Raw genomic sequence first — 15,737 nt, forward strand, 5'->3', positions numbered from 1 at the left:
GAAAGCTTATGCCCAAATAAATCTGTTAGTCTTTAAGATGCCACCAGACTCCTCGTTGTTTCAATGCATAAAAAAGAGGCCAATACCTGAAAAAGGAACACTGTGAAAATAAATGCAAACATTTCAACAATATGAAGAAATTCAGTTGTGTATTCAGGGTATGTATGTGTGTGAGGAGAAACCACTGTAAGAAAGAGAAGTGGTAGAGGCAGTGCCAGAAAGTGAAGAGTCAGGTTTCTCAGAGAGCCAGGAGATGGAGGGACCAGGAGGTGAAGACATAGATGGAGAGGGTATACCAGAAGCAGCAGCAGGAGAGTAAGGAAGGGGACTGGGGTGGATGTTGCTGGAGACAAAGAAGAATGGCAGAAGATTGGGTGTATGTGGCGGGAGGCGGAGGAGGTATGTGAACTGATTATATGTGTGAATGTGAGAAATGGAAGAGAGAAAGGTGGTGGACAGAGCAACAGGTGAGAGGTGACTGGTCATGAGTAATTATCTTCTATTCCATGAGTCAATCAGTTATACTGTTGATCAATAGTGCAAAGAATGAGTTAAGCTGTGAAGCAGTTAGAGGGGGAATGAATGATAGTAAGCACTAAATATGCAGACTCAACAGTAAGATGAATAAGCTGTTCAGAGCCCAAGAAAAATACTTTTATGCATTCAAGAATTTGCTGTCTAGGTGCACAAAGCAAATCAATTTCAGGTCTTTTTATCTGTCTCAACTCCACAAAATAACCTCATTCCAGACCACACACTATTAAGAGAATTTGGAATTGAATTTGACCTCCCCTTACCTTTCCTCAGTATTCTTGCCATACATGCTATAAATATTTACATTTTCAGGCAGTATTGTCACATTAACATCATGTGACTAATGTGGCTTGAGAGGTTTCCATCGTGGTTTTATGCCCTAATTACTGTCAATTCTAAGTCTGAGCTATGTTTTAATTTCCAAACATAAAACTTGTTTTACTTGCAGTTGAGGATGAGAAAAAAACCCTAAATCTACTACATGTTATAGTTGATAATTTAAATACAAAATAGAGAATTCCCTCTTAAGATTCCTATGGATTCTGTGTCCACATGGGAGCCAACAACTTTTTGCCACTCATTCCCATCTAGATTCAGCTAGAAAACAACTTAACTTCAAGGGCAATAAGTATGGTTTCAGCTGTATGCATTTATGAATTTAGAAATACTATTGACTTGTGCTAGTGCACAACCAAGTCAGGACATAATGGGCAACCTAACATGCTCCAAAATTGGATCTGCCTACACTACATTGCATGGCACAACATACATAGTTGAATGAAGGCAGTGTGTCAAGGTCCGACACAGACCAAAACTAGATCTCAGGACTTCCTACTGTCATCTGAGTCTTTCTTATATTAGAGAGGTGACTGCTTAAGGAGGTTGCACTAGGGACTGTCAGGTCAGGCAAGATTATCAGATACTACTGAATCTTCTTTCAAATCTCTCCTCAAGACTCACCTGTATAATGATACTTACAGTAAACTGTGAACTGATAATGGCTAGGCAGGTGGCCAGCGGAGATTACTAACATCATTAACATATCTTGTTTGTTTACAGAGCTAATCAAAACTTTTTTCCAATGAAATATGGGGTATCAAATGATACAAAATTCTTCCTGGAAAATTTTCATTTAAAAAAATATTCATTTAAATGAAACAAAATGTTAATTTTGATTCAATTCTAAATGAAAATTTTAATCTCAAATTGAATTAAAATGTATATTTGTTTTAATTTTTAAAATATTTTTCCTTTTCTTTTGATAAAATGAAAAAAAAATTTTTTTTTAAGGTCCAGATTTTCCATTTCTTTAACAGTTTTTCTTGGGAAAAACTTATAATTCTCTGACCAGCCCTATTTATGTTATAAAACCCCTCAAAACCTGCTAATTAAACATATAGCTAGCCTGCATAACCGTGCATACTTGGTACCCTTGTTCTCCCCCTATGTATCTTCCTGTTTTGTTAATTACATTCACTTGTCTTAAACTGTAAGCTTGTGGGGGCAGTGACTGCCTCTTACTACGTGTTCGTACAGTGCCTAGTCCAATGGGACTCCATCTTGATCGGGGCTTCGGGGTACAGTGTAATAGAAATAATATTCTTTATTCTGCTAAACACTCTAGTTAATTTGGGAGTGGGAGGAATGTTGATGAAATGCTTTCCAATCTGCTGTATTTTGATAGTTCTATATAAAAACTCTTGATGTTTAAAGAGTTATTAGCTGAAAAGAATTAGCTCATGTAATAGTTTTTTTTTGTTCCTTTTTATAAATGAGCGTCCAAAAGTTATGATACAGAAAGACCTTGGTAAGTATAACTATGAAGGTTGTGATTAACTGACTAGCTATGTAGAGATCGAAGTTTCCTTCCCTTGCTGATGTGACTAATTTCGTATGGACCACTGCACTCAAGGACCTGTAGTTATTATAAACTACATCTTTGTATTAAAGATTAGAGAGGTTAATGGTCACTTGGTGAAACTTCACAAGCCACCTTGGGCTATGTAAAACAAGATCTACTTTAGGAGGTCAGAGAGAGTATAACTGGTTTAAATAATCAGAATCTTGTAATTATTTATTTTGGGTTTCATCTCGTTTTACAGAATGTATGTTCTTTTCTTTCAAAAGGTCAGTGTGAACCAATTACTCTGGAACTCTGCATGAACCTGCCTTACAACTATACTAACTACCCAAACTACTTGGGCCATAGGACTCAGAAGGAAGCCTCCATCAGCTGGGAATCTTCCCTTTTTCCAGCCTTGGTTCAGACTAACTGCTACAAGTACCTTATGTTTTTTGCCTGTACAATCTTGGTGCCAAAATGTGACCCTCAAACGAATCAGCGTATCCCACCCTGCAGGTAATGTGATTGCTTCCTAACTGGATTCTTGACTAGTTTCATTCAGCACCATATGTATCTTTCTTAAAGGCTAACTCTGCTTCCATTGAAATCAGCAGAAGTTTTGCTTTTGACTTCAGTAGTATCAGGATTGGGCTCATATTTTGCAAAGTGAAAGGAGTGTACTTCTTTATGTACGTGTGATTATTTTTTGAAGTTTTTGAAATATTTAATGACATAGGTAAAAGAATAGCAATTCCGTTAAGTTTTCTATTTTAAACTATGTATATACAATCTTATAAATCAGTGGCTCTCAAACTTTTTTACTGGTGATCCCTTTCACATAGCAAGCCTCTGAGTGCGATCCCCTTATAAATTAAAAACACTTTTTAATATATTTAACACCATTATAAATGCTGGAGCAAAGCGGGGCTTGGGGTGGAGGTTGACAGCTCGCGACCCCCCCCACGTAATAACCTCACGACCCCCTCAGGGGTCCCGACCCCCAGTTTGAGAACCCCTGTTATAAATATTCTATTGCTCTAATCCTTTGTTAGATATTAGATAAGAATTGCACCAATAGAAGGGGTATAAAAACACACAGCAAATGAAGAGTGTAGCTAGAAATATAAGTATTCATAATAGTGTTTAGCTCATATGGAAAGCTTTATATATTCAAAGCAAATATTAATTAATGAAAGACGAGATTTGAATGTGATGGTCACTTTCCCAAAATTGGAGAGCAAGTACTGTAGAAATATAGTCCAGTTTTGCCCCATTGTTTTTTATGTACAAACTAAAATGCTTCTTAGTCTATCAGTGCAAGGACTTTTCTGTTTCCTTATTAAATAAATATCACTAAGGTCCAATATATTAAAGTCTCTATTGAAAGAAGACTGTATTGAAAATTATTGTATGTGTCCTATCATACGTGCTGGAACAAGGAGTGCTGGACATGCTGCCACACCCTTTGGCTTGAAGTGGTTTCCATTATATACAGGCTCTCAGCACCCCCACTGTAAAAATTGTTTGAGCACACCAGTGTCCTGTGGTTTCCTACATTATAACACTGGGAGGCTATCTAGAGGTATTCCTCTAAAGTTGGCAAATTGATCACTAGGCAAAGAAACATTGTCAATTTTCTAGTGGAAGCTAATAATAATTCATAGTGAAAACTCACTATAAGGCACCACTAATTGATATGCTTAATTCCCACATGGGAATTAACTTTCTAATTGGAAAGTTAGCATAATGCACATGGTATAGAGACCGAATTAAATGACAAACTCTAACAGATCAGGAAGACTTATTAAAGTGACCTGCTGAAACATAGTCCACGTGTGTGATAACCCAAATTTTTTTTTTAAAAGTCATCCCAGTTTTTAAAAGCTAGAATTAATTGTTACATAGTTGTTGTTGTTTTTTTTTAAATAAAGGGACAACAATTAGATTGACTGCTCTTCAGGGCAGGGAGGGATTGTCTTTGTCTACCTAGCAAATTAGGGGCTTAATAATACTAGCTTTAGTCACAAAATTTCAGTTGTTTTAAAAAAAATAGCTTTACAAAAGACTAATGTTAGTAGAATTATTTTCATATAGGTCTCGAGTTTTTCTGTCCTATCCTAGATCATAAACAGAATTATTTTTATCAAGAGAAGTTTCCACAGGGATCAGCATTGGGATTTGTAATGTTAAGTGTTGCCATTAAAATATGGACTAAGTAGTAAATTGTTATATTTGATTGATTCACAGATTATACTGATTTAGGAAGAACTTTGGACACAGTAATAGATAGAAATAGAAAAATTATTTGGAAGCTATAAAGAAATGGATTCATCCTAGTGGACTGTGATTTAACTTGGGTAAATGCAAGAGACAGAAATATAAATTATGTATTTTTAAATATTTAATTGCTGTCTGAAGCTCTTAAAAAGCAGACTATTTATTTACTTTCCCTTGGAAAATTCTAAGAATAGACTATTTTCCTAGAATCTGCTTCAGCCTTTACAAATTAAGCACACCCTTGTTCAACGATACCAGTGATTAATTGGTTTGAACAGTGCATACACTTTGTATTTGACCTGTCTTTTTCTGTAAACATTAAACAAAGTTCAGCTAATGTAATTTTCCCTGCGATAAACTTTGTAAGTCCAAGTGCAATTTACAACCTTGGATTTCAAATTCACATTGTAATCATACATCTGTTATAACATATACCCATCTGATGAATATAAGATTTATTGACATTGGGGATACTCAGCTCCGTTTTCTATTCTAGGTAATACTGATCAGCAATTTTATTTCTGTTTTCTAGGTATATAACATATGTCCCTGCTTTATGAAGAGAACCTAATTTATCACCTTTTCATTATTATTTTGATCATTATGCTTTATTTTTAGTGTAGAAGACTTTGAAGAAGGTCACGTACAGTAAGGGGAACATGTTGAACCAGTTTTTGAAAATTAAGATGGCTATTATTGAGGCACAGGGCCGGCTCTGGCTTTTTGGCCGCCCCAAGCAAAAAAAAAACCGGGGTGGCCAGAATGGCAAAGCAAAGTAGTTTCTAGTGACTTTGATTGTTTGATCAATGAGGTCTGTGGCATAAAGAATGTGCTGGCAGCAACAGATTTCTGGGAAGACTAAATTTCCTCATGACTGATGTCATTTAGATGTTCCCATCATTTTGTGCAGTATCACCCCTGTATTTGAATTAATGGCATTTTGCAGAGATCAAGGAAATATTTCGTAGTGGCGTAGCTACAGTGGTGCAAGTGGTGCAATGCTCTGACACTTCACCTGGCAAATGGGGTCACAATGCCACTCACTCCAATTTAGCTCCTATGTCATGGGGTGAGTAGGGTGTGTTGGAGCTCAGTGGGTGAGGTGTTGGGGGTAGAATTGGGAAGGGGGTTCCTTACTTATTCTTGCAAGAGGGCCCTCTGGGGCCTTGTTACACCACTTTTATTTCAGTTTACTTTTAAATGAGTTTAATATTTATGGAAGGTGCTAGATTGAAAATCCTGGAAACTGAAGTCCCTCATTTAATACAAAATAGAGAGAGCTTCCTCACTGCTTTGCCAGTGACCATCATCCTTGTTCTCTGCTACCCATTTCTTCCTTGGACTTTCTGTTGGCTGTGCCAAACTAGTGTGGTAGTTTGTCTCCACTTTGTTGTAGTTGCCTATTAACTAAGAACAAGATTCAGACCACCAGTTCATTTCACACACACTGCCAAATAGCCAGCAAATGTCAACTTTGGTCAATACAACCAAGAACAGGTTTGAACTAGTGACTGAGAAGTAAAAAAACCCTCTGTATTCTGTTACCAAGCCTCTAATCCATCCAGTACCCCAGAAGGAAGACATTTTATTGGAACAGCAAAAGGCTATATTATTGTTCCTCTAAATCATGTGCTGTTTTTTCTTGCTATATTGCAAAGAGCTAACATCTGCACTGTTATTGGCTTCAGACATCTATTTGACATGTTAACTGCATTTTACTTATTCCCCCAAAATTAAAACTGAATGTCTTGCGGCAGTTATTGGAAACTGTCTCCTCCGAGAGAAGGTTGGTTTTTTGAAGGGGTGAGGTTGAAGGAGCAGGGACATGTTGAAGGCACAAGTTACTCAGATGTTTCAGTAAACTAGACCAAAACTCTTAAAATCTACTTTATTGTTTTCACGGCTCTGGCTGTCATCAGAAAATAATCAGAGCAGAAAACTCTGGAATTCAGAAGGTTGAGGCCAAACTACAAAACAATGTAGGGCAACTGTTCAAATGTGATTTGAATCAACCCCGAGTAGTAAGCTTGTTTGGAGGAGAGGCACATCTAAAAGGAAACATTACTGCTGAGCCGTAACAAAGCAAGTTGATTCAAGAGCATTCTTATAAAATGAATCTCTTTATAGTACACTGCCTCATTTCAAGTGGGCACAGAAATAGAGTTCATTCTAGTCTCATTCTAAGTGAATCCTGTTACAGTCACAAGTAAAATAGCTGAATGGTTTTCTGTGGCTAACTGAAAAGAATATGCAGATGCCATTTGCCTTTACAAAAGGTAACTGCCATTATCCACTCTAGTTTCCAGCTCTTGCCACACAGGCAACTGATTTTGCAACTTTTCTCTGCAGAATGCACTGTACACACATACACCTCTAAAATACATACACACTTCATTCTTACTATTTAAATGAAGGGGTCAGGCACAGAAACAAAAACAAACCTTCTTTTTTTTAAACTCGCCCCCAAAACCAAATTAAATTTGAGAATAATACTGAAAATACTATGATGTCATTATATGCATTGTTGGCACAGTATGTATGACCTTGGCTTAAACAGCATGTTAAGTTTTGGTCACTCCTTTTCAACAGTGACAGAGCAGAAGGAGAAGAGGTCCAGAAAAGGACCATGAAAATAATTAGTAACATGGAATGACTTCCATATATGAGCCAAGATTAAAAAGATCAGTGCTGTTTAGTATAGAGAAGAGGCAAATTAGAGGTGATGTGACAGAAGCACACAAAATATAGAGAAGGTAAATTGGACCTTCCTGTTAAATAACTTTCTCATAATATAAGAACTAAGGGTACATTCACTGAAGTTGAAAGGCAACATTTACAACTGATAAAACAAAACCCTTTTTTGCACAATACACAATTAACTTGTGGAACTCACTGAAAAAAGATATAATTGGAACAAAGACCTTTGTAAGATTCAAAAAAGGACTGGACCATTCCATGAATATAAGAATATCATCTGCAGTTACTCAGCTAGAATAATTTTTTTTATAGATATATCAGCCCCTGATACAGGACATAAGCCAATCAATAATTGCCTGTGGTTAGGAGGAAGCTTCGCCTATAGACAAGTTATTGCAAAATTTCCAATTATGGATTTTCTTTCCATTCAATTGAAGTATTTGGTACTGACCATTCTGAGAGACAGGATACTAGTCTAGATGGACTATTGATTTGATCTGCTATGGCAATTCCTATGTTTCTATGATGGAAAATAAATATTCAAAATCAACACAATTTTCTTGCCTCTATAGTCTGATACAAATGTTGATGGTTAAAGTGACCACACCCTCAAAACTAGGTCACGTTGTCTCAAACCATCTTAATTTTACAAAATTCACTGAAGTCTTTTGCTCTTTTGTTTTCCAGGTTTGAAATCCCTAGACAGCCTGGAACCACAGGTTCAAATACAGGCAGGGTTGATTCAGCCCTGCAACCATCTGTGCAGTAGATAGTGTACTACAGCCTGTGAGTGGGTCTCTGAGAAGAGACCTTAAAAATCCAGAACCTGCCTGTTCTCTATGAACATTAAAAGTTCCTATGGCACTTCTTTGTAAGATAAGGCATATGATCCAGTATCCCTGGTCAAAATTTTCTTTTCCCTGCTAGTTGTTATGCAATGTGCTATGGCTGCTGCCCTCCATATCACAAGAGACAATATTTCATTGGTGCAGTATGTACGCTTTTTGTGAAGTGCTTTGGCATCCTTCAGGAGGATGGTCTCAGTGTAGCTGTGAAACATTAGTATTGTTACACTGATTCATTTAAGAATTTCTTCTAGAAGAATATCTTTCCCTGATCTGTCTGCATAGAAAGGAGTTTAGTATCTTTTGCTTTAAGAAAGGCTTCTCTGTCATTTCCATCTGAGTGAAGGGTGTTTGTAAGAAACTTTACAATTGCTATTGTGACTTTTATGGTATGACTCAGGCAATAGTTTGCTTACCATGATTTTCTTAACAAAAATATCAGCAGTGATGAAACCATTTTAATATATTTTTCTTTAGTCTAAGGAAAGTTAAATGCATGTAAGAAAAGTTTTCTGTCATATAAGGAAGATTAACAACTCCCTTCCCCCCCCCCCATCTTCAAATCCTCAGCTAGGAGTGCTAGTTTCCAGCAATAGTTGGTAACCTGTCATGACATGTTTTTCCACCCTATGTCTTTACTCACCCTTTCCAATTCATCCCTCCAGGACGCTGTGTGAGCATTCCAAAGAACGCTGTGAATCTGTGCTTGGAATTGTAGGCCTGCAGTGGCCAGAAGACACAGACTGCACTCAGTTCCCAGAAGAAAACTCAGACAACCGAACCTGCCTAACACCTGATGAGGATGTGGAAGGTTACTAGTTAGATTATTTATAATTGGATATTGAATATAAATTTGTCGCTTGCCATAAGTTAGTGATCCCATTTCATACTTTAATACACCCTCTTTAAATTATATTAAGTCAAGTAGGTGAATTAAACTCTCAGTATGGCTAATATACTGTGCAAATGATTCAAAATCAGATTTGGGAGAATTCCTGTTTCTTCCAACTACGTATTATCTATTTACATCTAGGAGAAAGTTTTGTTAAGAAATTGAAGAGCTTTTATTCTGGGGAAGGATAAAATTACTCTTATTCTGATTACCCATACATCTCAAGTGTGGGTAAACAAAACACCTCCCACTTGCCTGTATTTGCACATGAGCCCAGTTACCTGCAGACCTGCCAACCTGCTGCTGTGAAGCATTACTGTTTATCTAAGGGAGAGCCAAGATCTTGGCACTGCTAAACAAACAAGCTGTGATCCAGTCTTTGCTTAAGAAACCAATTCTACCGATGTTAGTGTCCTTGCCAACTACTGTCTGCTCTCTTTCTCCTTTTGGGGGAAGGTCTGAAAGGACTGTATCAGGCCAACTTCAACAATGTCTGACTACCTCAGATGTCTTGATCCCATCCATGCTATTGCTCACCAAATATTGTTGATGCAAATCAGGAGTCTGGAACACATGAATGGAATTGCCTTTAAATGATTCTGTTTATTCCCTATAAAGAGAGGGAGGCTGGTGTTGTACAGTTGCTCCTCCTAACTGAAGGGCCTCAGCTGTGGAGTCGGGCAACTCCATCCTGTCTTTCATTTTTTGTCAGTCTTTGCTAATTGCTGTGATAGTGAGGTGACATGAGCTAGAGTATCAGCAATATGCTTATTACCCTCAACTCTTTAATCTCTCTTTCATTTGACTAAGATGTAGATGTCTCCACAGTCTCCTGGTGTCTGATTGAGATTGGATCACAGATGAAAGCCACAAAAAGAACAGGAGTACTTGTGGCACCTTAGAGACTAATAAATTTGTTAGTCTCTAAGGTGCCACAAGTACTCCTGTTCTTTTTGCGGATACAGACTAACACGGCTGCTACTCTGAAAGATGAAAGCCAGTTGTTTTACAATCCAGGTAGATAACAAAGATATGATGCTGACTTGGATAGGGAAGCATTTGATGGTTCATCAAAGGGTATAGCTGCATCCAAGGTGTTTATCTGCAGATCACCAAATTGGTTCACATTCGGGAGGCCTTATAAAGTCTTTGTTGCTTCCTGGATTCTAAGATTGCATTAGTGAGCGAATCCACCTTTTTTTATACCTTCACAGTATGGACCAAACTCCATTTGTACATACCTTTGTTATGGCTAGGCTAATGCAACATGCCCTACCTGGACTGGCCTGGTTAGTGCAGAATATGACTGACAGTCTTCTGAGTGGACCAGGACAGTGAGAACATATTACTTCCTGTACTCCACACTCTGCACCAATGTCTGTGTGCCCAAATCACCGTGAAAGATATGCATAAATCATGTAATAATAATAAAATAGTTTATACTGAGAAGCTAGAAGACATAGGAGTAAATTCAGCCTTAAGCTATGCCCTGCAGCAACCTGGGGGAAAATAATCATCCATTAATAGAAGGTACTATATAGGGGAAATAAAATCAAACTTCTGCTGCAAGGAATCCTAGTGAAAATCCCCAGTTGTAGGAAAAATAATGTGGTGTTAATCTGCAGTGTATAAATTAACTTCTATCCCTCCTCTGTGTGGAGTAAAAACTTTGGTTTTGAGTGGTAGGATGTAATTGGATACATTTTTAAATTAATGTTTAAAAACAGTTGTGAAATGTTTACAGAGTTAAATTGGGTGCACACATTTTTTCAGCATCTCCTTTAAAGTCCCTTTCAGGAACATCTCAGTTAAATTAGTAAAATAGAATGTAGCTACTAGGCTGACTACCTGGCTGTCCATTTATTATCTTGTCACTGACAGTATGGGTTAGACTCCCTTGTAGAACAAATCAAAAGAGAAATGTATACTGTTAGTTACTCCTTTATAAATAGCCTAATTGCTTAGTAAAGCACTGCTATCAAAGTTATCCTTAGGCTGGCTCACTGCTAATATTTCATATTTGTTTAATGAAAGATTTGCACCAGCTGCCAATGTTAGTTAGAAAGACAAGCCTTCTTGGAAAGTTTAAAATACTATAATAAATATTTCGGAAGGACACTACAGCAAAATAAATTAGACTTTTGAGAACCTTTTAAATTTTAATGATTAAGGCTACGATTTAGTCATGGGCATTTTTAGTAAGTAGTCATGGACAGGTCACGGGCAGTAAACAAAAATTCACAGCCTGTGACCTGTCCATGACTTAGACTATAAATACCCCTGACTAAATCTTGGGGAGGCTGCTGCGGGGGGGAGGGGGTACTGCTGCAGGGAGGGCACCCTGGGGGGCCGCTTCTCCAGCCGCCCCAGGGACCACTGCTGGTGGCTGTCAGAGCAGTGGCTGCTCCGGCTGCCCTGGGGACCACTGTTGGGGGCCCGTAGCAGCCGGTGCAGCTGGCAGCAGGGCTGCCTGAGCGGCTGGCTGCAGAGCTGCTCCAGCAGCGGTGGTGTGGCTGTCCCCAGGGCCAGCTGAGCAGCTGACCCCTGAACCAGCTGCTTGGGCAGCCCTGGGGTCAGCCACAATGGCCTCTGCAGAAGTCACAGAGGTCGCAGAAAGTCACGGAATCCATGACTTCCGCAACCTCCGTGACAGACACGGAGTCCTATTAATGATTACAGAATATAGGTGATTTGCCCACTTAAACTATAGCTGGCAAAAACACTACAGTATTGAATCATTTAACCTCCCCAAAACAGCTACCTTACAGTATGTGATGAATCCAAGAATGAACTGCTCCAAGATGGCATGCCCAGTGAACTCAAATGAATTTACTCATAGCAGACTTTATCCCCAAGCGGTGATAGTCAACACAATTCTTTTTGTTTAAAAGAAAGTGGAAAACATTGCTATTTTCTTAAAGTCATGAGTTTTATTTGTAACTTTGTATGTGTATAAGTGTACTCTGAGAAGTTCTACTGGATTGGGTTCACAGAAAGATAGGCAGAGGGACCCCTTGTTTGAGGATCCCACTGGGACTTAGACCAGAGATAGGAGCCAAGCTGCCTGGACTGAGGCAACTGTGTGCCTACTCACTAGTGGAAACCTAGGTGCCTTGGGGAGTTAAATGGTGGCTCCAGGTTAGGTGGCAGCTGGGCAGGGGTTGTAAGGATCTCAATTGCACCTAAATGTTGGACTTAAGTACCTAAAATGGCAGTTAGGCACCTAAATCCTTTTGTGAATGTAGCCCTAAGTGACTTAGGAGCAAAAATTCAAATTGACTTTCAATGGTACTTTTTTCCCCTAAGGCACTTCTGAAAATCCTTCCTGGCCATTGTGATGTGAGGATTAATTGGTGAATACTTATTAAGGACTCTGAATTTAAAAAAAAAGGCAATGTAATTGCTAAATATTATCTGTATAAAATCAACACACTGAATGGTTTACCTTTATATGTTCAACACAACATCAGTGGATAATATAACTAGAAAAGTGGTGCCCTCAACCTAAACAATATCTGTCAATAATGTTGTGAGGCTTCGAAACTTGAGAGGTGGCAGTATGTGAAGAGATGGCTGTGGAAAAGTAGTGATGTGTATTCAAACCCACCCCATCCTCCGTATTTTCGTCCAGGATAGTTTCCGTTTCTGCATAGTTCCAACTTAGTATCTCACAGGGTTTCTGTTCCTGTCTTTTACCCATTTAACTCAGTCACAGTGATAAATAATAATAATAATAAATAAAGAGTACTGTGTGATAATTAACGCTTTCCAGTTTGCTGAAAGTGTTATGTTTTCTGACATTGACAGAGTGCTCACCCAGTCACTTCAAGTGCCGTTCTGGAAGGTGTGTCTTGGCCTCCAGAAGATGTGATGGCCAGGCTGACTGTGAAGATGATAGTGACGAGGACAACTGTGGTAAATAAATGAAATGAGTCAGTTGATTTAATGGAAAATGGCTGGAGTATCAGAGGACATAACTGTGTCATTTTGTTCAGCGCACAGTCTGAAAGTTCAAAAGATAAGCCCCTTTTCCTCAAGAAAAATCTGTGAAATGTTACATGTTACTGTCAGCAGTAGCCTCAAGAATATCACTTGTAACTGCAAACTTTATTTTCAGTTTCATTCCAGAGTTTTTTCATGGTGAAAAGCAACTCTTACCGCTTAAATGTAGAGAAAGTGCTTTGGCTGAGCAGCAATGAGCAAATCTCCTGGAAAAAAATTCTAGTTAGTTAACAATTGTTTTGGTTGCTCTTCCTTCAAAATTATTGTCATTGACACTTGCTTTTAACTCCTGAGAACACTAATAGCTAACTATTTTTTAGAGTCATTTTATACTCCTTGACTTTAAGGTCTGAAATATTGCTTTGATACATAAAACACATTTCTTAAGTAGATCTCTCTCTTTTTGGTCTAGACAAAATGTTGCTAGCAATCAACGGAATTTTTATCAGCCTCTATAAATATGGAAGGCTGCATCTGCTAGAAAATTACAGCTGTCAGAATGACATTACATTGACCATGGGTAATGATGTTACTGAAGAACAGCCAGTGCTTTTAGAGCTCTAGAAGTTGCTGTCTCTAGCTCATTCATATTCTTTGTGTGTAGGACAAACTCAGAGATCATTGAACTTTCCCTGTGTAAATGGCTAGCTCAGAATATATTGGATTTATTATTTTTTTTAAGAAAAGAACACACCGATTTTTGTACCATTAGTTCACCAAGCTGTATTTACAGAATGTATATTTTAGATGCCATAAACAACCAGTAGTGGATACCGTGTTAGGACAACCAGACTGACTATGTCCATTTATGTCCTGTGACAAGATCTGCACATCACAGGATGAAGGGGGCCATTTACAGCTCCCACATTCTCAAGCTGCCCTGGCTCGAGTGTAAGTTAGAACAGCCCTTAGGCTGCCTGTAAGAGTCCATCTGCAAATTTAAAATTGGCAGAATAGAGCTGTGCTCAGTGCCAGCTATGCCCTCTCCCTTTCTGCCCTTCCCTGCTCTGACATGCCTTTTGGGGTTGGATGGGTTGCTTGGTTGTCTTAGGACCAGCTCTGCCAGCTTTTGCTCTAGATCTGAGAGTTTCCTTACTCCACTGGGGATAACAAGTAAATAGCAGAAAGGTGGCAAAAAGGAGTATTGTGGATGTGAAGGAGCATAACCTTCAAAATCAGCATTTTGTCCTCTACAGTTTGCTGCAGCTCTAGTTCTCACTGTAGTATTTTAGCTGGGATAAAAAAGTCCTGGCATTTTATTTTAAGGACTCAAGTAATAAGAATTGCAGAATGAATATATCAGTGACAATGAGTTAACACATAACTTTAAGGAGAACAAAGGTGAGATATAGTACATCAATCCCCTTCTCCCATCAAAAGAAGTATTTGAGATGGGGATTGTATAAATACAGGCATGTTTTCATAAACATTAAATTAAGAAAGTCATATTATTGCAAAATCCTTATTCTACAGATGCTCATCAAAAACGACACATTTGGCATGCAGAATAGAACTCACAATCTTCTGCTGCAAAAATAGTTTATATGTCCATGGTCAGAGTCATTGAAATATACATACTGAATTTCTGTTCTAACGGGTGCCTCTGTTCCATTCAAAGATAAACAGTGTTAATGCATTTATGTAGTGTCCTCAGGAGTCATAGGACACTTGACAGTAAAACATTGTACAAATTTTAAAAGTAATCAATGGCAACTGGGAACAAATAGTTAGTTAGTGGTAAATGCTTAGTCAGACTGATGCATAACTTTGGGCCTGTCTAACAGTAAGTGCAGCAGAAGCTGGGGTGTAAACGTACAGAGCACTAGCAGGTTGTATACTAGCTGTCCATGTGGACTCTGCTATGCTGCACTAAAAGTTCCTTAGGGCTGGTCCACACTAACCCCCTAGTTCGAACTAAGATACGCAACTTCAGCTACATGAATAACGTAGCTGAAGTCGAAGTATCTTAGTTCGAACTACAAGGTACTTACCATGGGTCCACACGCGGCAGGCAGGCTCCCCCGTCGACTCCGCATACTCCTCTCGCGGAGCAGGAGTACCAGTGTCGACGGCGAGCACTTCCGGGATCGATTTATCGCGTCTAGACAAGATGCAATAAATCGATCCCAGAAGATCGATTGCTTACCGCCGAACCCGGAGGTAAGTATAGACGTACCCTTAGTGTGCATTGACCTACTCCCATTTCAAAGTGGAGTAGATCAAAGTGCTCTACAGAATTTTTATTATGCAGCAGCAGGATCCCATACAGACAGTTACCACACCGCACTCTAGTGCACAGTAGGTTTACAGCCCAGCTTGCCATGCACTAACTGTTTGTCCAGACAAGCCCTTAGATTCTTAGGCTAAAGTCACTTATTCTGTTCTATTCAGGTTCTTATATCTCCCCTCACCATCGTGCTGTCCGAGTGCCTTCCAGAAGTACGATAAGCAAGGTGACTAGCATTCACCTCCTTTTTCCCCCCTCAAAGGGAAAATTAGCAGAAAGGTTTGGGGGGTTTAACATTTTTTTTGTTCATTCAATATATGTCTGCTATGCTATATGTATTTATTAGGAAGGCATGGTCAAAGAGCTACACCTTGTACTTGGAATGGAAAGTGGTGATATTTGAGATGGTTATTAGAACCT

General features: G+C 38.7%; 1 protein-coding gene across 1 annotated transcript in view; it reads left to right on the forward strand.

Moving 5' to 3' along the window:
* Window positions 1-15,737, forward strand: part of CORIN (corin, serine peptidase) — a 279,991-nt gene that overhangs the window by 209,278 nt on the left and 54,976 nt on the right. The window contains exons 12-14 of the mRNA XM_029910685.1: window positions 2,662-2,893; window positions 8,862-9,007; window positions 12,896-13,003. Of these exons, the coding sequence (XP_029766545.1) occupies window positions 2,662-2,893; window positions 8,862-9,007; window positions 12,896-13,003 (486 nt within the window). The remainder of the gene's footprint in view (window positions 1-2,661; window positions 2,894-8,861; window positions 9,008-12,895; window positions 13,004-15,737) is intronic.

This window comes from Terrapene carolina, unplaced genomic scaffold (genome assembly GCF_002925995.2).
Source record: "Terrapene carolina triunguis isolate 2854851 unplaced genomic scaffold, T_m_triunguis-2.0 Scaffold66, whole genome shotgun sequence".
Classification (NCBI taxonomy): domain Eukaryota; kingdom Metazoa; phylum Chordata; order Testudines; family Emydidae; genus Terrapene; species Terrapene triunguis.